This window comes from Chinchilla lanigera, unplaced genomic scaffold (genome assembly GCF_000276665.1).
Source record: "Chinchilla lanigera isolate Chin_1 unplaced genomic scaffold, ChiLan1.0 scaffold00078, whole genome shotgun sequence".
NCBI classification, from domain to species: Eukaryota; Metazoa; Chordata; class Mammalia; order Rodentia; family Chinchillidae; genus Chinchilla; species Chinchilla lanigera.
The window spans coordinates 8,958,330-8,982,752 of record NW_004955479.1 but is presented as its reverse complement, the minus strand read 5'-3'; the positions used below and the strand labels follow the sequence as shown (position 1 = coordinate 8,982,752).

General features: G+C 41.5%; 1 protein-coding gene across 1 annotated transcript in view; it reads right to left on the bottom strand.

Annotated features, from left to right (window-relative positions):
- The window catches only part of Snd1 (staphylococcal nuclease and tudor domain containing 1), a 431,831-nt gene that overhangs the window by 141,752 nt on the left and 265,656 nt on the right, over positions 1-24,423 (bottom strand). Inside the window, exon 15 of the mRNA XM_005402366.2 lies at positions 9,091-9,232. Coding sequence (XP_005402423.1) covers positions 9,091-9,232 — 142 coding nt within the window. The remainder of the gene's footprint in view (positions 1-9,090; positions 9,233-24,423) is intronic.

The following is a 24,423-nucleotide window of genomic DNA, read 5'->3' as shown; positions in this document are numbered from 1 at the left end:
TTTCTACTATTAGTCTGGCCAAACAGACCATCCTACAGGGCTTGGCTGGTGGAGAGGAACCCAGGGCAGGATACTACTGCTTGCCATGGTTACTACTAAGTGGTTGCTAGAAAATGCCAGTCAGTTGATAAGATGGTGCTAAAAAATCCACACTGAAATGCATTCTTGGAAAGCCACAAAAATGTAATGGACACAAACCAAGAGACAGGTGCTGGTATCAGACACATGACAGTGAAGAAAAAAGCCAGATCTGGGAAGCTTTCCATTCCAGTCCCCAATGCCCACTGGATGGTAGCAGCTCAGACAACCCTAAGCAGACTGAGAAGAAGCTTAAGTCAGAGGGAAGGAGACAGAATTGAAAAGGAAGGTTTGGGCAGGGGCTCATAGGTCCAAATTCTTTTGTACCATGCTATAGGCTCTTACTAGTTTTATACAGGGTAAGCCTTGTCCCTAAGACATCCCCCATCCCCCGTCTCATCTATATTAAAACTCAAAAGTAGTAAGGTGTTATGATTTGTGTCTGGATGTCCCCTTAAACCTCCTGCAGCCATGGGGAGGGCTTCTAGGGTTTTTGATTCATTAATGGTCCAATGCTGGGATTGTGAGTGTGAGGGCTGCATCAGCACTGGGGCAGGCAGCCTGCACACAATATAATGGAGGGAAAGAGGCTTGCTCTTGCTCCTCCCTTTTTGCTTTTGCTGCTTTTGCAGTCTTCTGCCGCCTTGTACTGTTGCCCTTGTGACATGCTGCCCTGCCTTGGAGCCAGCTGACTATGGACTGAAACCTCCACAAACTGTGAGCTAAATAAGCCTTTCCTTCCTTAAAATTTGGGTGTCTGGTCTTTTGTCTCAACGAGAGAAAAGTAACTAAGACATAAGGGTAAAAAGACACTAGCCGAAGGCTTTAGATTAGAAGAGTGGAAGTACTAGTCAGAGAATTGAGAAGGGATCTTCTCACTGATCCATCCAAAGACAATCAAAACACCTCTTTGCTTGGCATGGGAAACCCCAGTGAGGTGGGGAGGGCTGAACACCCTAAGAGGGAGTCATGCATCCTTAGCTGTCCAACGGACTCTGAAGGCTCTGCCACTGTGAAGACGACCTCTCCACAGTTACAGGAGCCCCTAGCTAGGTTAGCACAGAACTGCCATATGGGCCTCACTGTCTCCCTCACCTCCAGATCACCAGTACCATATCAAGGTAAACAGGCCAGTCTCATTTTTTTTTTTTTTAACCAGGCCACTCTGATGGCAATAATTAATTAGAAAGCAGGAGGGCAAGAATTCTTTAGGTATTTTAGTTCCAAGGTTTGTGATTGCCTTAAACAATGCTAAACAAATCTTATTTTTATTGATGACTTTATTTATTACTGTCTCAATAAGCCTAATATATCTAAAATGATTACAAAACCAACTGAAGCTCTCTTACAGTGAAGCACTCCATTGCATCCTGGAAGTCTGCTCTTTGACTCTGACTACTAATCCTCTGGTAATAGCATTTTTAGGTTCTTTTTTTTTTGTCTTTTTGAGACAGGGTCTCACTATGCAGTTCAAGCTGGCCTTGAGCTCACTTTGTAGCCCAGGCTGGTCTCAATTCACTATCCTCCTGCCTCAGCCTCCCAAATGCTGGGATTACAGGCATGCACCACCACGCCCAGCTCATTTTTAGGTTCTTACAATGCAGATTATTCTCTTGACCCAAAGCATCCGCAGTTTGCTGAAATCCTTTGTGAACAGGTACGTCCCAGAACACCATGATCCAAGGCCTGCCCTGCAACTGGCCCCCCCCCTTTGGACCCTGTGCTTCTAGATTATGGCTCAGGACTGCCTCATCTGCTGACGGTGTCACAACACTCACATTCAAGAACTTGGAGTTGTTTTCACCTGTACGTAAATTTAAGATATGTTTTTCTTACTCTTATCCTTTTTGAAAGTATTTTTTTCTTTATTCTTTACTTCAGTCTATATGACTTTTAATTGAAGGCTGGAACTCTATCATGTATTTCCATGTTCCTAGCATTGTGCCTAGTTGATATAAAAGAATTATTAAATAACCACATGCTTGGAGAGAGACTGATGGGTAAATCTGTTTCTTGTAGGCAACTCTTCCTCAGAGCTGATATAGGCAAAGTTGTTCTGCCTAAATGAATAACACCCAATCTGCCAAAAGAAAATGTTCCCAGATCCTCTTGCATGCGAAAATGCTATTTCCCCTGGGAAGTCTTCCCCATACCCCAATTAATTGTTCTTTCCTCTGCACTCTTGCTAGGGTTAGAATATGGTTTGTCCTCTCTGAAAGTCATGCTGCAATCTGACTGACACTGTGGTAGTGCTGAGGCAGGTCTTTAGGGGGTGATTGAGGAGTAACCCCTTTTTCAAGGGACTGGATTAGTTACTACAAGACTGGGTCATTACATGAGCTCGCTTGCCCTTAAGCTTTTCCACTATAAGCTGAAGCAGCAGGAGGCCCTCACCATATTTGACCAGCAGAATCTGGCACCACGCCCTTGAACTTCCCAGCTTCCAGAACCACAAGCCAAAATAAACTCCTTTTCTTTATAAACTGCCCATTCTTAAGTATTCTATTTTAACAACAAAAAACAGACTAAGGTAGTTCTCATGGTATGTTATATTTTTGATAATTTTTTAATTTTTGTTTTCATATAGCTGTCTAAAGTACTAGATTAAAAGCTCTTCAAGAGCAGAAACTATCTTATTATGTATTGTTTACTGAAGACTGCCTTTCTTATAGTGTACTTACAAAAGATGTTGGCCTCATCAAAAAATATTCCCCAAATCTGTTTTTTTTTGGGGGGGTTGTTTGTTTTGTCATACTAGGGATTTAACCCAGGGATTTTGTGCTGAGTTACATGCCCAGTCTTTTTTAATTTTAACTTTTATTTGTCTTTTTGAGGGAAGATCTCACTAAACTGTTACATTGCCCAGGCTGGGCTTGAACTTGCAACCCTCCTGCTTCAGCTTCCCAGAGTGCTAGGATGGCAGGCATGTGCCACCACACCTGGCTTGCCCAAACCTGTTAATCATATTAATTTTTTCCTACAAGTGACCTGCTAGAGTCTTTGACACGAACATAGTTCTTATAATTCCTATACTTTCGTTATTAAAAGTAAAGACATAGAGCAACTGCAGTGAAGTCTCATGTCAGGCTGCCCATTTCCAGTAATGGGACCCAACTGAAAACAAGGAGGCAGTGGAGGCAGAATCACACTGGGAAGTCCCGAGAGAAAGAATACCCCACTTACAAATATCCATTAAGTTGCAATTCAATTAAAGCATCTGAAAGGAATTCATAAGTATCAGCAGACCCTGTAATTGCTTAATTAAGGATAGAAGCCCAGCAAACACAACCACAGTAACAGCCTGATTCATTAGCACCTCTGTGATAGCTGAATGGGATTTCTCACTTGAACATACACTGGCTTTAATTTTGTAATTTGGTTAGGCACTGGTAATCAATGGGGATCCACCATTCCGAGGGCCAGGAGATGAGGAGGATATTCCTGTTTACTTTTCTTCCCCTCCTCACATTATAAGTTTTTGGTCTACTGAAAAAGGCAGTTGATATATTCCAATTAGGACTGGCTGGAGAAGAGATGTGAAAGAGAAAGGAGGAAATGAGGCACTTTATATAAAGGCAACCACGACAGAAGGACACACAGCCAAATCCTTAGTTGACCAGGCAGAAATCCATCATTTATTAAATCTCTGACACTTAGACCCTTTCTCACTGCCTCTTTGTTAGAATACGGCTCCAGAGGGGAGCTGTAATCAAAGAGAGAAAAACTTTTTTAAATGCCAAAGGGCAGTCTCATTTTCCAGACTTGTTTCATGTGACTAGGTAACTGGTTAATTATATGTCACCTGCTGTGATCCGCATGGGAACTCCCTGGCAGGTAGCTGCTCCCTTCAAGGCAGTTTGTCCCACAAGTTCTGTGCAGGTTGGGTTTCACCCATGCTACTGCCCTGCCCACCTGCCTCAGTCTATAAATTATTGTACTTATTGCTGCACCATCCTTAAGAAAATGGAAATGCAAACAAAGGGTGGAAACAGTGAATTGGCAGAAGGCTCCAAATATCTAAGCTTCCTTAGGTAGAATCCTAACTTGAAACCTGCTATGCTTAGCCAAGAGGATGACTTCCTGATTGTGCCCTCAGCATGACACTGATACCCAAGAGCTAAGAAGGTAATTCAAATTAAGGAAATGTCATAAAAAGGACATAGCAATAGAACACATGCTCCATGTACACTGGTGCTATTAAAGAAAAGTAAGTCAAGGGACAGGCGATATGCAAATATGTGCCTCAGTCTCTCCTTTTAGACACGATACCAAAATAAAATGTGACATGCATGATGAGTAAAGGTAAAACACACACTGAGGGTAAACTGCCTTTGTTCTAACGGAAGGAAATGTATGGCGCTCACTAAATGCTGGAGGAAGAAAAAGGATGCTTTTAAACAAATGCAGGCTGCCTGGGGATCTTGGCTTCCCTGCTAACTCAGGACAAGAACTGGCTGTGATTTGCCTCCAAGACTGAAATAAGAATGCACAGGAGGCCACAGCAGCAGGCAGAGGGACCTTGAACAGACTCAGCTCAGGTGGTGTAAGGTCACCTGCTCACCAACCAAACCTAAGCCAGGTGCTCAAAGGACTAAAGGGCAAGAGCTTTCAGGAGGCATTGACCTGTTCGCTGCAGCTGACTCTGCCCAGCCCCACCTGCTCTCCCATCTGACCAAGCAATCACTCCACGTACAGGGGTGCAGGAACCGTGACAGAGAGGCCAGCTGGCTTGGGCCAAATGCCACTCCCTATCAAGCTGTGGGGCCGTCTGCCCAAAAAAGGCCACATAAAAATGGAAAGTGTCTACCCCACCTTGAAGTACAGAGGGCTCTCCAAAACGCTGGGATTAATGAGAGCAGCGTGTAAAGGACTGATCTCTAGTTCACGACTTTCCCCTTGAGACTCATAACCCCAACTTCCTCCTTGCTGACAGAGACACCATTTCCTACGGAGTGCCATTTTTACAGTGTGGCACTGTACATACCAGACTCCTGCAGGGTGTACCCGCAAGAATCACAGTCCAGGTAAACACTCTCCCAATATGGATGCTGTCTGCCTGGACTCACCTTTACTGTTGTAGTCTGACACAAGGACCTAGGGGCCCTTCTCATGGTAAGCAGACTCCCCACCCACCTGCTCAGCCATCTCATTCATTCAGTCTCCTCTAAGTCCCCACTCTATTCATTATCCCCTTGCAGCTGTTCTGAGTTCCTTCTCAAAATTCATAGCAGGGCTTCTCCATGTTTAAGATGCAGTACTCCTCTAATATTCCCCTCACTCCATCTTTTTCATATCCTCATTTGCCCTAAAGATTTTGTTGAGTCCTACATTCTATAATTGGTATTATGAAAACAATAGGTATACTGAATAGCTTTTCCAAATATACATGCCACCGTCCTGAATGTTGAGCAAGAATTACAGTTGTACAACTACTCATGGCGCTGACAACCTTACAGTGTTACTTTGCCTAGTTAGCTTTCACTCTTTTGCACTACTTTGCATTGTGTTAAGATTTTGGGATGAGCAGTCTATATTTGACAAGTCTATTCCTTACTTCCCACATATACCCCTCAGTCACCTGGAATCTGCCTTTAGTTGACTTTACTCTGATGTATACGGACAAAGGTCACCTGTGACTTCCTGATTGATAAACAGTATAAAATCACTTCATCGTTTTGTATATTTCATTTTTTCTGTAAACCTTGACACTGTGAACTCTTTGAAATTCTTTGCTCCCTTGGCTCCCAGAATACCACTGTCCCACAACCTTCTATTCCTTTGACTGTCTTCTCAGCCCCACTCTTCCCAAGGTGTCTACTCCTTCTAAGAGAGCTCTACTGCCTACAAATGGCCACTTCCTGGCCTAAAGATTCTGCTAAGGCTCCTCTGCTGAGAAGGAGTATTTCTATGAGAACTTCAAAGAACACACACTGAAAATCAGACCAATTACCCATTCCTCAAACTAATTCCTACCTTTTATGTTGCCCTGATTATGAGCATCACATCTACCCAACTGTTCAAGCTTAAGATGCTTGACTTTCTCCCCTGAACACCAGTCTCTATCCCCTGAAGAAGAAGCAGTCATTTTGGGAATCCTGTCTAGTCTACCTCCTATGTCTCCGAACTTTTGTGCTTCTCTCCACTGCCAGATTTCAGGACTCTAACCTAGAACTTCAAGTCTGTTCTCTTGGACCCTTGCTTCTAATGTACATTTCTTCCAACTTCCTTAGAACAAGTCACACCCTTGTTCATAACCTTTTAGTCTCTAAGAGTCCAAGGATAATCTAAGACTATCTCCTGCCCCCTCCCCCATATGGGGATGGAACCCAAGGCGGTTTAGGCGTGCTAGGCAAGCACTGTGCCACTGAGCTTTATCTTCAGCCCCACCTCACTTTTTATACTCCACCAGTGACAAAGGGTGCGTGGTGGCCCAGCTGTGACACCTATGTACTTAGAATGTGCCCCTCTTCCCAACATAGCAAGCTTTTTTGTCTCTTAAAACACAGCTCAGGGCTGGGTATGGCTCCTCATTGTTCCCTAAATCCCACCTAGGGAACCCACTGTCCCCTGCTGGGCGCTACTTCTCCACTTTGTCCATAGTTCTATTCTCTCATGTAGTGCCTGCCACTACAGTTTATATTCATGTCTGTCTTTCCTGGAGGGTTCCTGCCGCCTAAAGTCATTTTTACCTGTGTATTCTTTGTGATAAGGGTTTAGACAACAAAGAGCTGCTGGGTCCAGAAGCTCAGAGGGGAACAACAGGAGCCTCCTTGTGGGGAGCTCATTTCTCAGGCCGGAGGAGGCTGGTACAGCTTCCGTCTCTGACTTAGTCCATCAATGGATGGGCCTGAAGCTGCCCAGCAGAGCCATAGCTACCTGCACACATGCTGCAATCCACGGCAGTGCTGATGAGTAAGATCTGATACAGACACTAAGTCTGGGAGGGAAAGAAACAAACTCATTGATGATCTGTTGCATGGTAGGCTTATTCTAGGATCATCTCACTGAACCCTCCCAACAATTCTGAGGGGCAAGAAACCATCACCACTTATGACTAATGTGCACATGGAGGCTTAAACAGATAAATAACCTCCAGAAGATCATCTGTGTATGATAGAGCCAGGATTCAAACTCAGATCTGCTTTTTTCAAAGAGTTCTCAGGGTCCTGTGTCCCTGACAGGTTTCTAAAGAACCAAAAGATGTATAATGTAAGAGCATACATAATGGCAGCAGGACAAATGTAAAGATTACATCTTTTATCATCTATTTGCTTCTGGGAAATCTATCTTTCAGAAGGTGAGTTAACTCAGGCAATGTCTTGGAACTGGGAAGCTTAGGATAATGCCAAGTCCTCAGAGTAACTGGCTGAGGCAGAGCTGAGTGACTGGGTGGCTTGCGTCTAAGTAAAGGGAAGAAGAAGGACTCTGCAGGACACTACAGCCAAGACAGGTCTGTGCTCTGAGCTGATTCCATCCTAGTACCTCCGAGTTTAAAACGTGAACTTCAGTGTTTTCTTTCCCCTGTAGCTCTGTGGGCAAGTTTGCCAGGAAGAATTGTACTGCTTGTCTTTTCCCCTCTGAGGATAAGTGCTGTGCTACAAAAGGATGCTTTCATTTTTCAGGAAGAGAGCAGAGAACAAGCTGAATATATATCTCAACCTCAGTAAGAAGAATTCACTGCTAAGAAACTTCTCAGGTACAGAAGTGTACAGAAAAGGGCACAAACGTCTCCCTGAAAGGATACACACTCTCTCTCCCAGTGCTCTGCAATACCTCAGTGTACTTCAGCCCACACCAGAGGAAACGCAAGGTGTGGATGTGCTCCAGCCTCTTTCCCAGAGCTGGCCCTGTACTTGGGTCAGACTTCAGTTTGTCCCTTTAGAAAGCCCGAGAACTGGGCCGCCAACATCGAGTTGCTAAGAGTGTGTGAGCATCCCCTGTGGGGAAAAGGTGGCCACAGGGCAGCAGGGAGCTTCGCACCAGGTGCTGGAGGAGTAACTTATCTCATGTTACTCATCCCATTTAGCTGGGCCGGCAGGGGACCCTTTTCCAGACCAGAAACTCCTGGTCTCTTCTAGGAAAAGAAGGCCCAGGCACTTTGGCAGGGGATGCAAGCATGGCTCCTGCTTCTCTTCCCCCATAGCAAATTCTATTCAAGAATGCTACAGAAGAAATGCTGAGGCAACAGGACAGCGACAGAAAAGGCTCCGTGCATCTGGGGAGCACAGCGGCATATGTTCTTTGTGAGTGAATGGCTGCGGAGGGGGGTGGGTGTGAGATGACAGCCTTCCCTCAAAGACCACAGCTCTCTGTGAAGTACTGACTAGAAATAAATAACTTTATTATTTGCCAGCAGCAAAGAGATGAAGCAGTTTGCTCCCTGAATACATAAATGTAAACTGCTCGAAGAGCACAGGTCACACATAGTCCCACTAGCTTGGGAGATATTAAGCTACTAGAAGAGACAGGATAACGGAGGTACATTCAGCCAGCAAAGAAAGGAGGAAGGCGTGTGCCTGCAGGTCACTTTTAGAGCAACGAGACTATTGCAGGTGCAGGAGACCATGAAAGTAACGTCATTCCTGGGGTTCCACACAGGATTGAGATCCTGTTGACATTTGAAAAGAAGAAAGGCAGCAAATAGCACTGCCCCCGAGTGCGTCGGGGGCGGGGCGGCTCAGTTCTTCTCCATCTGCTCAAGACCAACATACAAGGGTGGATGACCGAAGTGGGTAACACCAGCTATGAGAACTGTATTACTGATTTATTGATGAGGCTATGTGCTACCTTTCAAACCACTCTTCTCTTACCATCCTGTGAGGAGCACGCACAGGTTGGAATGCTGGGTCTGAGACCACCGGAAAGGGTGTGTCCATATCCCATTTCAGGATGAACACAGCCAGGTTGGCCCCGGGCCTATGTAAACCCTAGGGGAAGAGTGTGTGACCTCCAGGGACGGCATCGGAACTCCAGGAAGGATGCTCAGAGTAATACGTAACACATAGGACTTACCTGCAAGCAAAAAGGTGATAAGGCAAGTTTCCTTTGGCAAATAGAGCTTGAGACGAGAACCACTGAAGACGTACTCTACCACAGCTTCAGAGCGTCCTGCCCGCTGAAGGAAGGGCAGGAACTGCTTTGCTTTTTGGGTATCCTGGAGGAGAAAATAAGAAAGGAATCATGGGAAACTAATGGAACCCAAGTATATGTTTCTTTCTGTCTGGAGTAGGGTAAAAAAATCTGGTAGACCACAGGAGGCTTAGTGAATACCCCTGTAGAATCAAACATTTCTGAAGACATGACACTGACACGATACTCATGTAACCTGAATAGAAGAAACAGAACTAACAATTTCTAGAACACTCCCTGACTTGATGTTCCTGTCTGTGTAGCTACTAAACAATGTTAGGAGAGTGCTTGGAAGCTGAGGTCTCAATGCTCCTCTGAGACTTTAAGAGCCACTCATTTTCTCTTAACATAAAACTGAGATCAGATGATCAATACCACCCTTCTATGGAGGTTCATTTAGCCTTTGATTTTCATTAAAAGGAAAAAAAAAACAACCAAACAAAGCAATGCCCAGGTTGTGTTTCAGGAAACCAGAAAAAGTCCATCTGAATTTTAATCTGAGGTTATATAAAACAAAACTTAGTGAAGCATGGTGGTGCAAGCCTGCAATCTCAGCACTCGGGAGGCTGAGACAGGAGAATTTTCCAAGTTTGAGACCAGCCTGGGCTACAAAGTCAGCCCAAGGCCAGTCTGAACTGCACAGCGAGACCCTGTCTTAAAAAGACAACCCCCCCACAAAAACAAACCAAACCCCCCCCCCCCAAAACCCCACCAAATCTTTTATTTTCTTTCTGGGTCCTGGGGATTGAACCCAGACTTTCCCACTGAGCTACATCCCCAACCCTTTTTAAAACTTGCTGGGATTATGGATGTACCCATCATGGCCGGTGCAGAATTGTTTCTTAACCTTCAGATGAGCCCAGCCTGCCTTGGGCACCAGCACAGCAACTCCTGCTCATGTGCCTTTGGGGGAGGAGACACAACCCAGGGCACACTGTTCCTACCCAGGGAAATCTATAACAGTGCGATGTGCTCCATGGAGACAAACACCACATCATGTCAGCACGAATAATTATAGAAACAATAAAAACACATAAAACCTGCTAGCACTTTCTAAACTTTTCTCATGCATCAACACAAAGTCCACACATTCTACTCTCAAGAGTATCAAGCAGGAACCTTGTGCAGCCTCAGAGCTCTCAACCACTTAGGAGCCAAGGGCCTTCAAATCCTTTCAGGTTCTCAAGCTAATTAAACACACGATAGAGTAAGCAAGCATCGAAATATCACATCACATATGGTGGGGGAACAGTCAATGGGTGTCAGAATTTTGGAGCTTTCTAGCCCAGCCAGCAGAAGCACAAACTCGGAAGGACAGCAAGTTCTGAGCACTCTGTGACTCTCGTGACACAGGCAGTCTGCACTCAGCAAGCTCTTCCTTTCTGACTCTTCTCCTAGCAACCAAGTGATTGTATCTAAATTAATGTACATTAGATAATACAAATTTAACAAGCCATCAAATTACTTCAGAGTTTTCACAGCAGCCAAAGGGGCTCCTCTCATTCAGAAGCAGTGAGGTAGGCTGGGATGAAAACAATATTTATAGTAATAAGATTCATGCCTTCCTTCAAACAGATTCTTAGAGAAAAAGAAGACCGTCATCCATTCTCAGTGTTTCTAATGGTGCGCTGGTAAAAGGTAAGCTAACAATGAGCTTCAGTGGGTTGCAAACTCCTCCAATGAACACCTACATGACACATATCCTACTACACATATACAGCAGGAAAAATGCCTTTCTGGCAGTTGGCTGAAGTCCAGAACAGTCAAGCGAGACAAATGCTCCACGGGAACAAAAGCACCACCTGATTAAAATCCTTTTTCCATACCAGTCTAAATCTGGGACATTATTCATGAGCTGAGCCAGTAAGTCAACAACAATTATCAAATTGATTATTGCAAATCATGAGGCAACCTAATGTCTCTGAAGAGAAGGCTTTTTTTTCTTTTCCTCCAAGGCTGGAGTAATCTACATTTTTTAGAAAGAGACTTGCTCACCACTCTCTTTTGGATGTGTTTATCTGAGAATAAAAGCTTAGAGGAATTAACAATAATGTGAGCGCACACGTACACATGCTTTAATGTTAATACCAAGAAGGAAATTGCAGCAAACTTTTGTTAAAACTCCCACAGCAGATAGGCACAGTATCGCCTACTTTATCAGGAGGTGCTTACTCAGACTGAGAATAGCAAAGTGGGTGTAAGAGGGACACAATAACAATCTGTAGATGTTCCCGACCTCATCTAGTCTCAACTAACCACCCCACAGTCTAATTCCAGGAATGCACACAGGAAGATGAAAAAGAAGGCCATGGCATTAATTATGGTAAAGATTACAAGGGAAGGCCAACTACGAAAACTGAGGACATGAAAGCAAATTTTAGAAGCCTACCAGAAATGCCATGTTTACTTCCAGGTGTGGAATTAGAAGTCAAGACACAGAGCTCCTCGTCTTCGTGAGATGAGTGTTCAAAGCACTTGAACCAAATGAAGCAACCAAAATGTGTCAGTTCTGCCAAATCTCAGACGCAGCCACACAACGGTGTCTGTCTTTCCTCATCATCTCAAGCATTTAATGCAAACGTTCTTGAAACTTTTAATATTTGTTGCAGTGGTTTAAATAAAAAGACTGCTAAGATATACTGGCAAGTTTCCTCAGGTAATGTAGCTACAAATCATTTCCTGCTAATTGAGACACGGAAAGTGTTTATTTTAGGAATTCTGATCATATTACTATAAAACTGACTGAATGTGGTTAAGTAATCTGCTTTCAAAAAGCAGTGTACTTCAGTTCTTATATTCATTTTCAGGGTGAATAAGAGAAAGGTAAGCAAAAGTTAAATAAGAGAAAATTTGATTATGAGCAACAAGGTATAAGAGCAATCAGTTCAGTTCCTACTGAGACGGTGAAGATATCAGTGGATCTGAAGAAATAAAGTGATTAAGTTCAAAAGATAGCCTTACCATGATATTTTTAATCCTTCTGCATTAATTCTGAAGCACAACTCACTGAGATTTAGTAGAATTAAAAGTTTCTTTAGAAAAATTTCACCTCAAATTTATTTTAAAAAATAAATATTGCCAGGTTTGGTGGTGCATGCCTATAATCCCAGCACTTGGGATTGTCATGAGGGGCTATATAGTGAGTTTAAGACCAGCCTGGAATGAAAAAAAAAAAAAAATTATATATGATATAATATTGGGACTTACATTGATTACTCATTTCAAAGCACTATCAAATATTTCTGTTCACAGGCTATATGCAAAGACTCTCAGGTTTTCTGTGCTGTGGCTTTTTCATGTAAGTTCTGGGAATGTATTACCATAGATTCTTGGTACTACATTGGCTCAAAACTTCAAGAATCCAAGTAGACAAATTAGTTACAGTTTTCTGTTATCTATACCAATATTCTTCTCCATTGGTGTAAATAATCAAGAAGCAACTATACTTCTAAGCAGCAAAATATATATATATATATAAAGTATATTTGTATGGGTAGTTTTCACATTACCTGTGCTCCACAATAAACCATACATAAGTATTTCCCTGTACTCTTCGAAAAGCTAATTTAAGGTTGCATTGGTCACATTTAACCTGCTATTGTGGATGGCATCTCTTTAAGGAATGTTTCTGCCTCCTCAATGCACCTTGAAATTGAGAAAGTAATGATGCAACAAACGTGCCCAGGGTGGCTTCATTTCAAAGCATGTTAATATCTATACCTCAGACTCAGAAGCACAGGGTTTGGAATGGCCCTCCAGGAAGCCTGGACGATCCTCAGAGAGGCAGAGGTTATAAAGATATCTTAATCATGCACTCGACTCTGCCCCCACTACTGGCTTGTCAGGCCGAATTTCTTCCAACCGTGGGTACATCACATCTGCCTATGGCTATGAAACATCCCCCTCAGGAGCTTCTCTGCAAAGTACCTTCCTCAATGTACAAATGTGTGTTAACAATAATTTTACAATGAATTGCCAAGTTTGGGAGAGTGGGATGGAGAGAGCAGGGAAGCAGAATTCTTATGCGGCAGGCACAGAACAGTTTGGCTGTGAGAATATTACTTCCTCCTTAGCTAGCTGGGTTGTCTGCATCCTGTAAGAGCAGAGCTTAGAGAAGTCCAAGTTCTGTGAAATTCGAGCATAGGTTTTGTAGCATAGGTTTCATTTACACCAGAAGCGAATCCTGTGATTTTCTTCCACAGAAAATTCCCAAATGGTAGGTAGGAAGCTAGAAAGGACCGGAGAAAGGAAACCACCACAGCACACAAAATGGTACGGGGAAAGCGGGGGACAACAAACCTGTGAACCGCGAACCACGCAGACTATCGTGTGCACACCTCAGATGGGAACTGGTAATAAGGAAGCTCACTAATTAGTCCTCTTCATCACAATCACTCCTTGATTAAAATCAGGAGAAAGAACTAAAACAAACACATGCAGAGCTTATTATGTTAGCATGGGGGCATCTACTAGCACTTGAGAACCTAACCGTGGAGAGTGTCGTCCACACTGAGGGGGAACCTTTTTGCAGTCACAACTATGCACTCTACTGCCAACGCAAAAGTTGTTTCCCTACTAGAGCTGACTGCTCTGCCAGGCCCCATGAAGCTGACCTGAGGATCAGGAACTACAGAGCATGTTGTTGTTTGAGTCCAACCAATCTTAAATGTCGAAGCAACAAAATACTTGTGAACAAGAGGACAGATAGAGATAAGAGAGTGTGGAGATCAGAACTAATCGCTGAGGATACTGAAGCAAATGCATGCTTTCATTTTAAGGTGTATTGTGATCATTTACTGCCATAGTTATCTATCTTTTCAGGGCTGTACAGACCAGGAGAATTACTTCTGGAGCTGTGTGGAAGACAAATCACAACTGCATCCTCTACCAGAAAGGCAAAAAAGTCATCCATCTCGCCACACTCTTCTTCCTTTCCTCATGCTGGGTTCCACGGCCACAAGTGACATTTTAATTCACAGAATGAGTTTATGATTCTCTATAAGGAGCCAGCTGTACAGCATGATAATCTCTTGAAATAAACGGGACCCTGGTGGGGAGGACACTTGGGAATGCATCCCAGCTCCAGCGTTACCACAAAACACTTAAAAATATGAAACCAATCTTCTCTGGCTGGTTGTCGATATTTCACAGTGTGTATGAGGAGGGGAGGGGAGGGCGTCGCCTACAGCAAGTTGGACGTTTAACAGGAATGAAGCGAACACAGGAGAGAACCCTTGAGGAAACAGTCTGACTAAAACAAGACAAAACAGAACAACATTACAACAGTAAAAAAAAAAAAAAAAAAAAAAAAGGTGCTGAATCTAGGCCATCAATAACGTTTCATTAAGTGTTGCCTGTGCCTCACAGCTTCTCACCCTGCTTACTGACTTGGTGCGGCACCCCACTCGGGCCTCCCGGATGCCATGGCACGGGAGCAACAGTAGTGGGCACTGGCCTCCGCCCTGGGGTGGGGGAGCATGATACCAGGAGACACTGGCAGGAGCATAAGAAGCAGTTCCCGGGAGGCTGGCATTCTAATCTGTGGAGCCCTCAACAGAGCAACCTTTTTCTTCCTGATTTTTCTTCCCCGTTATTAAGCAAGCAAGTATTGCGAAGCCGTTCCCAACAGAGAAGCCAAGTGGGGAGAAGGGCCGGAAGGGCTGCGTACCCCATGGGAAGAAGCTGCAGAGCACATTGGTGTCACGTAGCCCCACCTCCAATATATGGCTGGAAAAAACCACTTCACTCAACCCAGAAATGAATTAAACCTTGTACAACTTCAGGGATACGCCTGTTCTCCAGAGCCCTACAAAGCACAGGCACTTAGAATTTGTTTTTTTCCTGATTTGCTTGGTCCTGCCTAGTATCAACTGTATTTCCTTTCAACAACATATAATAATTAGAAAGGAAGCCAAAACTGGCAAAAGCTGAGAAGCTCCATCTTTGTGTTTAGAATAAAAATGTAAAAAACAGCATGCTGACTGACAATCATAGCAGGCAAACTAACAGCAAGTCAAACTGTGCAACAGGCCTCAGAGTGTGGTCTGGATTTCATTTGTAAGCATTCAAAGCTGCAATCAGCCTAAATATCTACAACCTGGGATAAACTGTAGCACACCATATACTATTCTGCAGTAAAAATGATACAGGCAACAACATCGATGAATCTCATATACAGTACTTTATGTGCTTCTGTGACATGACATTCTTGCAGTGGTTCAACTATAGGGGTCTGGGACATAGCTCAGTGGCAGAGGACTCGGTCAGCATACGTGAAGTCCTGGCTCTATCCCTGCCACACTGCAAAACAGGGCTCAACTCTACAGACAGAAAACACATCAGTGGTTGCCAGGGACTAAGGGTTGACTCCAAAGGGACAGAGGAATTTTGGGAGATGAAAAAAAGTAGTATTATTTCTTGTTTATGGTGACATACATATTTATTAAAATGTGTATTTGTCAAAACTCACAGAATTAGATGCCAGCAGGTATATTCTAACTATATATATTATACCTTCATTGTGAAAACAAAGGACAAAAAGTGACCTGTGTCTGAAAAATACACAATTTAAAATTTTTTAACAAGAAACCCCTTCCCCCCTGCCCACTCAACTAACTTATAAATAGCTGGGAGAGAATGACAAGTTCAGAACTAAACACTCAGTAATTACGTTTTAGATCAACTACTTTAATTAGATATTGAATGCATTAAAGTGCTTTAAAATTTTTAATCAGAAAATAATTTAGATGAGAAAGTAAAGGGTTTGAGAATCACAGGGAAAAAAATTTCTCAGAAGTAGCGTAGGAAAAGCCCTAAGTTCTCAACCAATGGCTAAAAGAAGCATTGGGGCGGGAGGACACCTCCGACGCTACAAGGAGTACAGGTTTTGTTCAAATAAAGAACAAAGTTCTGCTAAGTACTTATGCCTATTGACATTCACTTTCTACCTGCAAACAAAACCAGGTGATATGGCTTAGCATGAATAAAACAATATCCGATTCTCAATCAAATACAAATTCTGCATAGGCCTAGAGATTGTTCTTTTATTGAATGACTTTCCCAAATTTAACCAGCTGAAATTATGCTGTGAGAATCATTCAATTTAACCTTTAGAAATGAAGCCATTGCCTTTTAGAGGTAAAAATCTGCATTTTTATCACCAACAGGAAATATAATGCTCTTGGCTTATTCTACAATCCTTTTTTTATAAAATAAGTTCGGCACAGAAATTGCAGATGATGGTGTATCGCTACCTCATATAAAGGAGAAAGTATACACCTACTTAGAAAAGAGAATCAAATACACACATTTGCTTTCATTCTGCCTTCCATCCTCCTTTTCTATGCAGGTCAGGTGCAGCCATTAAGGCGGTGCTACATGTGTGTCCCGCTGTGTCCTTCCTCAGGAATGCCACTCCATAGAACCAGGTGACGGGGCTCATCAATTCATAGTATCGGGAAAGCTTCTACAAATAAGCCCCTTCTTTTCCTGTCCTTACTTTATCCCAAGATGTCCCTCCTTTTTCACATATTCTAACTTCTCAACAGGATAGTAGGACATTTTTGGATATAAATTTATACTGTTTTTCATACTGTGTCTCTGTAAAGAGCAGCTCTCCATTGGACAGCTTCCCGCAGGGGCATTCCAGTTTTCCTGTGACCCTGCACAGGGATTGCCAGCTTTCTCCTCACCGAAAACCTGGAAATTCCCTTTGTACTTGTTCCTGTGTTTTCCAGGCCCATGCCTTCTGTTTTCTTGGTTTACTGTCTATTCCTTTAGAAGAAAATATGAAGTGTATTTGGGGTTCTACGCTTAGGGATGAAGTGTGTATGTTCTGAGTGTTTAGTTCTCAACTTGTGAATATACAGCGAATGCCTAATTAAAAAATAATTCTTACAGTGAAAGACACACCGCATTAATTCCCATCAGAATACCCATCTTGCTTCAAACATAATTACCCCATCGTTCTTGCCACTTTCCTGTCTTTACCAAGTATGAAAAAAAAACTATGAATATTGTTGCCAAGTGCCATTCAGCAGAAAGGCAGGTTTATAAAACATTAGTTTGTCTTCATCCACCTTGTTCTGGCTCTTCTGCAAAGACAAAATGACCATGAAAAGCAAACATTTTTAAACAATTCAGGACACTGGGGCAGTCACAACAGCATGGCTAAAGACATTCATGAAAGGACTTTCAGAACTGCTTCAGAAAGTGGCATGGTAGTACATGTCTGTAATCCCAGCACTCAGGGTGCTGAGCGACCAGGATCACTATGAGTTCATGGCCAGCCTGGGCTACATACTGAATGCAAGGGCAACCTGAATTACACAGTGAGACCTCTCAAAAAATCAAAAGTGGCAGGAACAGCAGGATGCGTTCAAAGCAAGGGAGAATATTTTGAAGAGGATTAATGGTAATATGTCTTTTACTACAATAAAATTTTAAAAATTTAAACATTCACCATATTTTTCAATCATACCTCATATCTGGTTCATATTTAAAGAAGAAAATGTATAATCTCTCTGAAGTCAGCGAAATATAGAATTGTTTTTGTAGTCTCATTCAGGAGAAAGATTGTCCTACTTATGAGAACTCTATACCAACAAACTGCTTTTTATTATTCATCAGCACAGCAATAAACTATATTTTTGATACAGTAAATGGTATAGTTATAACACTCAAACTATGATGTAGAAAAAATTTTATTTTGTGGTATCAAGGATTAGGCCCTTTGCACTAGCTACATCTCCAGCCCTTTTTATTTTGAGACAAGGTCTTGCTAAGTCACTCGTTGTGGGCTTGAATGTACAATTTTCTTGCCTCAGTCTCCCAGAGTGCAGGCATTAGAGGTCTGCACCACTATGATCAGCTAAAAACCTATTCTATTATGAAATAATTATACATACTCAAAAGTAATTATGACTTGGGGCTAAGTTGGCACAAAATACAGTAAGTTTATTTTTCAGTTCAGAAATACCAATTTGTAAGAAAAAAATGTTTACAAGGAATCTTAACACAGTGGGAAGTGTATCCTAATAGTTTTCAGATTAAATATTTTCCAAAACTTTGTATTTTATTCAAATTGCAAACATCTGATTTATATCAAACAAATCATGAAATTGATAAGAAAATAAAGGCTGTACTTCTGCTTTGAACTGGCAAAGATAACCAATAAGGAAACTAGAAAAAGATCATTAAACTTATAAAATCTGTTCCTTTTCTGTGAATCAAATAAAGAACTTCTATAGAAAAAGCATAATAAACATTTGAAAACTGACATAGTCCACTCTAAAGACAATTTACCCACAGTGGCACTGAGAACATGGAAGAAAGCCTATCAAAGATAGCCTACAACTCTGGCTAGCAATTACAAGGCTAGGATTAAAAAATTACTTACAGACGTGAAATACTATCTTTTCTTTAAAAGTTTTGGATTGATTTTTATCACTTCCAGTGTCTCGATAAAAGAGGCAGGAATTTATTATAGAATGAGAAAATGGCTTGAGAGATAATTAAAACAAAGTGTGCAGAGTAAAGAATTTAAAGGACGGCCTGACAAAGCACTCGTTTTCACTTCATGGGCAAATCAAGAACTCGGGTGAAGAAACTGATGTCATGCAAGGTTCTGCCCTACTCTAGATGAGAATAAAACTTCAGAAAGGGATAGAGAAAAAATGTCAGCAAGTATATGGCATAAAATGAAAAAAATTAAAATAAATCTTAATAAGGGCTACATAGCTACAGGTGCAAATATTCTCCTGAGTATGTTTCATGTACTGTTGGTTTAATCTAGGGGTACAGAATCCACAAATACGGAAGACTGACAGAACTCTGACCATTCATTTCTGCCTGCAGAGAAACCAACATTGGCCAAAAAAATTATAAGTGAAAACATTTTTATTGTGTCACATTGGTTTTTAAAAAGCCCTATGTTTCTAAATATTAATAAAAAATAGATAATTATACCATCTGGAAGAGAAAGTTCTAGTTTGCTCAACATAGACAAAAATGTCAACTTTTATGGTAAGAGTATTAATGAAAAACAGACGTTGGTTAGTGTTGGTCAGAACAAGAAAATTGCATCAAAATAAAAAATCATTTTATTCAATAAAATTAATAGAATGTTTAAAAATATGCTTCTCTTTGGACTCAGTTTCTATTTTGTGCAATTGTTCTAAGAAAATAATTCAGATTATGATTTAGTTAAGAGTTTATTATAGGAAAAAACAGACCAAATAAACCTTAAATCCAACAACAGGAGGTAGATGAAGGCAACTATAATACAATAACTTATAGCATTCATTCTTCCAATATCTGTTAAGCATCAACCAAGGGCCAGACACTCTTCTAGGCACTAACTGTATAGTTACAAATAAAACTTAGATGCTCCATTGTTAATTCCTATCATTTCATTTTGAAAACTGGTATTGTTTTTGTGTTGTTTTGTTTTGTCTTTATTTTATTGTTCTTTTTTGACTCTCTTTAAAAAAAAAAAGCTTCGATGATATCTGTCCTAAAAACAGCTTATAACAATTTTAAAAAAGAAAAGGAAAGAAGAAAAAACAGAAAAAATAATCTCACAATCTGGTGAACAGATGTATTACCACAGAAAAATTGCTGGTGGTGGAGGTATAGAAGAGTTTTATTTCCTTCTTTTCATTTACTTATATTTAATGCATTTAAAAACAAGCTGGTAGAAAACTTGTGTAACGTTTTATTTTTAAAAGAGGAAAATACATTAACATTCAAGGCTGATTCAGCTTTGTCTACATAAGCTTACAAATTACTTAGGTCAGATAACTGTCCCTTCAGTATTTAGAGCCAGTGTTTCACATTCTCTACAATGAATTAGTTCTTTAGATTTGAGACAAATATTGATGCTATAATAAAATCTGTAAACCAATGTGGAAAAACATGTTGATTGGAAGCCGGTAAGAAATTTGCTTCATGATTCAATCAAAATAGGATCTAAGCACAGAGCTTCCTGGTACAGATGTCATCAAACTAAGTAGCCTTCTCCTAAGTAATAAGTGCTTAGTGCAGATAATTATGATTCAGAGCCAAGAAGGTATAAAACAAACCAACAAAGATCACACATTATCACAATGTGAGAATTTAAAAAATGTATTTCTAGTACGAAAGCAGCATGCTGTAAAAAGCCCCAAAGTCAGGACCAGCAACAGATTTAAAGCATGCCCAGAATTTCAGGCAGTCAAAAAATATCTTTAAGGTAGCTAGAAATGTAGTATTTTGGGTGTATTTGGAATTTAAAATTCTTCCTCAAGCAAAATGTAGAGTTACTGCATCCTGAGTTACTGATTCTGCGGCGTGCGGCGTTACAATTTTGGTATGAGGTAATCACACGTGGATGCTGTATTAAAAGGATCTACAATTCAAACTGGAAGGATCTAGTCCATCAATGGAAAACCACACTGGACACATGATGAAAGAAGCATGAACTGTGTGGTGACCCAAACTTGCAATCTTGACCCCAGGAGGTTGGGGAAGAAGGACTGTGAGTCTGAGGCCAGGCTGGAGTGCTGAGCAAGATCCTGTTCCCACTGCCCTCCACCAAAAGCAAGCAAGCAAGAAGTTGGTTAATCAAAGATCTCACATCACTGTCATTTCTTTCTTTGTCAGTGCATATATAATTATGGATGCTCTCAAGATTTTTTTCACACATTCAAAACTATGCAGACACCATCATTATAAACATTTATATACTTGCTATTGTTAGAAAACTCTAAAACCACGTCCTACAGAAGTAAGACAGTTGCTGCTACTAATCCAGTTGGGAAGGAAGCTAGCTTTCCTAATCTCTTTCCTTCATCCCACATGAACTTTCCAAGAGCGATAGCAACCCTGTACTAAACAGTCCTTCAGACAGTTCTCAATCTTTACCCCACCTGGCCTTCAATCAACAGAGTAAATTCTTGTGCTGGGATGCTCATTCTCCTCTTAGGCTTCTTTTTCCTTTTCTTTTTTTTTAAAACAGGATCTCACTAGTTACTGTACCTCATCCAGTCTGGCCTTGAACTCAAGATGCTCCTGCCTCAGTCTCTTGAGTGCTGGAATTAATTACAGGCACTCACCACCATGCCTAGCCTCCCCTTAGACTCTCTATCATATTCCCCTGATTTTCCTCTGACAGCTAGGGCACTAAACCTTTAAGTTTCTTTGGCCAGTGACTTCCCCTATGATCTTAAATGCTGGCAATAGAGGGAATAGCCTAGGGACTCTTCTCTCTAAGGTGCTGTACACCCACATCTATTTTCAATAGTCAGATTCTTCCACAAATCCCAGGCTGCTGTTCTGGGCTATACAACGCTGGAATGGCTCACAAATGCCTTCATTTTAACATGCTCAGAAATTACTGATTATCGTCTCAAATCTACTCCACTAATGTTCACCATATCAGAAAGGGAGCACCACTACCAAGGAGCTACTTGGGCCTGACATTTACAATGCTTCCATACGACACCTGACTTCATCTGACCCTTAATCAAGTAAATCACTCAACTCTACCAGTCTAGATCTGAAATCTGTTTCTACCTTTACTGCCACAGCTCTAGCTACAAGCACTATCCAACCTTAGACCACCTAGAGCAGTTGTGGTCATTACGATGTCTTCTCACAGGGCTCTGTAGCTGCATTCCATTGTAATTATATAACCAACTGTGTATGTCCTACACAGACTACATCTATCCTGTTTAATATTATATCTTCAATACCCAGCACTGTATCTAGCATATAAAAAGCTCTCAATAAATGCTTACTGTTTGATCATTCATTCACTGATTCAACATGAGAAATGCATTAAAAAACAGGCCAGAGATGGCATATGTTCAATGTCAAATGAGCGATAAAGAGATGGTAAAAGAGCTCAGGAGAGAGAGAAGTATGATTTGGGACTTCAATTGAATAAGGAGCTTGGAAGAGAAATACTATAGATGATGAAGATCGCTATCAGTCACACAGGAGTCTGTGTGCAACGAATGCTAAGCAATTTAATAATCATCAACACAAAGTGAACCACTGCTCTCTGCTGAGTGCTTACTATGTTAACTGTTCTGAATATTTTGCGTATATTAATTCATTCAATTAAACCACAATTTAAGGAAGCTATCACACCCATTTTATAGATTGGAAAACAGAGGCACAGAGAGGATAAACGATTTTCCTCAAGGTGACAAAGTATTAAGCAATGGAACCATGACTTGAACGCCTGTTGGTATGATCTGTTGGTACAGTCCACTAATCATGGCTCCACACTGCCATTTATAGTTTAGAAAACATGTACCCCTTCTGCTGCATCTCTTTACTAGCTTGCCTACCAGATACTAACTAGCACAGTTAACCCCAAACCTGGAGTCAAGGCTGCTTTGTTCCAAATACAAGTTCACTCTGCTGGAATCTACCCCTTGGTAAATCAAATCTAAACTAGGCATGGTGCACAGATACAAAGATGATCCCTTTTTCAGAAGCTAGTAAAGAAAATCACTGCCCATGTACTAAATAACCTGAGGAGTAGCTAATCAGTTTATCAGCGCATGCAAACTCATGGCGATGTGACTGTGTAAATGCCAAGGAAAAGCACAATCAGAGGGGTCAGCATTCCAAAATAAAAGAAATGCCACTCGACCAGTGCTAATTAATGTTGGAGTGAGTCACTGATTGAGAACCATAAATAATGGAGTAGATGAAATGACAGAAAATAACACAAACCGGCTCTCCTGTAGGTGACGTGCCCAGGCACCTTGCAGCAGTGCACAATGAAGCAGAGAACACAGGGCTTTCTCCAAATCGGAAGTCCTGGTGACAGCTTTCATTCTCAGACACCTTTTAAAAATGCGATTGTACTGGGATTCTAGAATTTCTTCTCTAAAATACCATTTTATGAAGAACTGAGCATAAAACGACTAGGGCATTCCAAAGCCACTCTGAGTTTTAATTCAAGAATATCTGGATGTCAACTGCAAAGAGTGTCCAAAATTTTATACAACATATTTTGTAGTGAGTATTTTAGAAGCATGTTAAATAAAGGCTTAAAATACAAGTAAGCAGAATGTCTATGTTAATAAAATGACTTCCTTTGAAATGTTTATATAAGCAATAGCCACAGGACAAAATGAGTCAATCCAGGGCTGAACAGAGTGGTGATGGTGAAGTGGACAGTAAAGCCTGGGCTGCACACAAATATTTCGTCCCCTCACTCAGCAGCTATGGGAGACCACACAATCACACACCTCAACCTGGGAATCAGGAACGGTATCAACTGCCTTCCAAACACCTTTCCCTTCATTTAGCCAAGCCCGTAATAGGCTCATTTAACCAATTTGGACGCATGAAATAGAATCACAGAGCAGTATCCACACGCACCCAGGCAATGGGAAGGAGACAGGACAGCGTGAACCAGGGGCTATGGAATTTATGCTCAGAGGCAATTCTCTTTGGAAAAGATGCTACTTTGCTCAGAAAAGATGCTCCAGACTCAATTTTCTTGTTCTTCCTTTCAAAAAGGAAGAATGGTAAAGCTCTGTCCACTGAAATGGGAGCTTGGGCCTGGCTGCAAAGGAGCTCATCTGCATGCACCGTGTGTGCAGTAAAGTGAGGAAGGAATCAGAAGGGAGCTGGAAGATTTTCTTATAGCCAAAAACTTCCTGATAACACAATTCATGGCTGTGACAGATCAAGGTTACTGAGTACTGTGTGTGGAGAGAAAGATGCTTCTGTTATGAGAAGCAGCAAATAAGAAGCTGTGTCCCTAACACTGCTCCACCCCCAGCCAGGTTGTTCGATCAAATGTTTCCTCAGCAATGTCAAACTGCAGTGCTGGGGCAAAGCCCGAAAGGTCAAGATACTGCCTGGGCTTCAGGGTCCACACTCAAGGTTATCTGCTACCAGTGGCTGAACTTTCCACAAGTAAAGCCTGTCAGTGAACAAAATGGTAGACCAAGTAAAGCTTAAGGCCTGGAACCAGACACTACTCAAGAAAGAGATGTACTTACTTTAAATTTTTTTTTATCTTTTTAAGAATTTTCACAGCCACATTACCCTTCATATTTTAGGTGTAGGAGAGGCAATAGAACAATGTTACAAAAGTACATAGCTCTGTGATCATTTATTGCCCACTGTTAACAACTATTTTTGTATTTCTTACTTCTGCAACTCCTTCCCTTGCTGAAAGATAATTTTCAAACAAGTAGACTCACGACT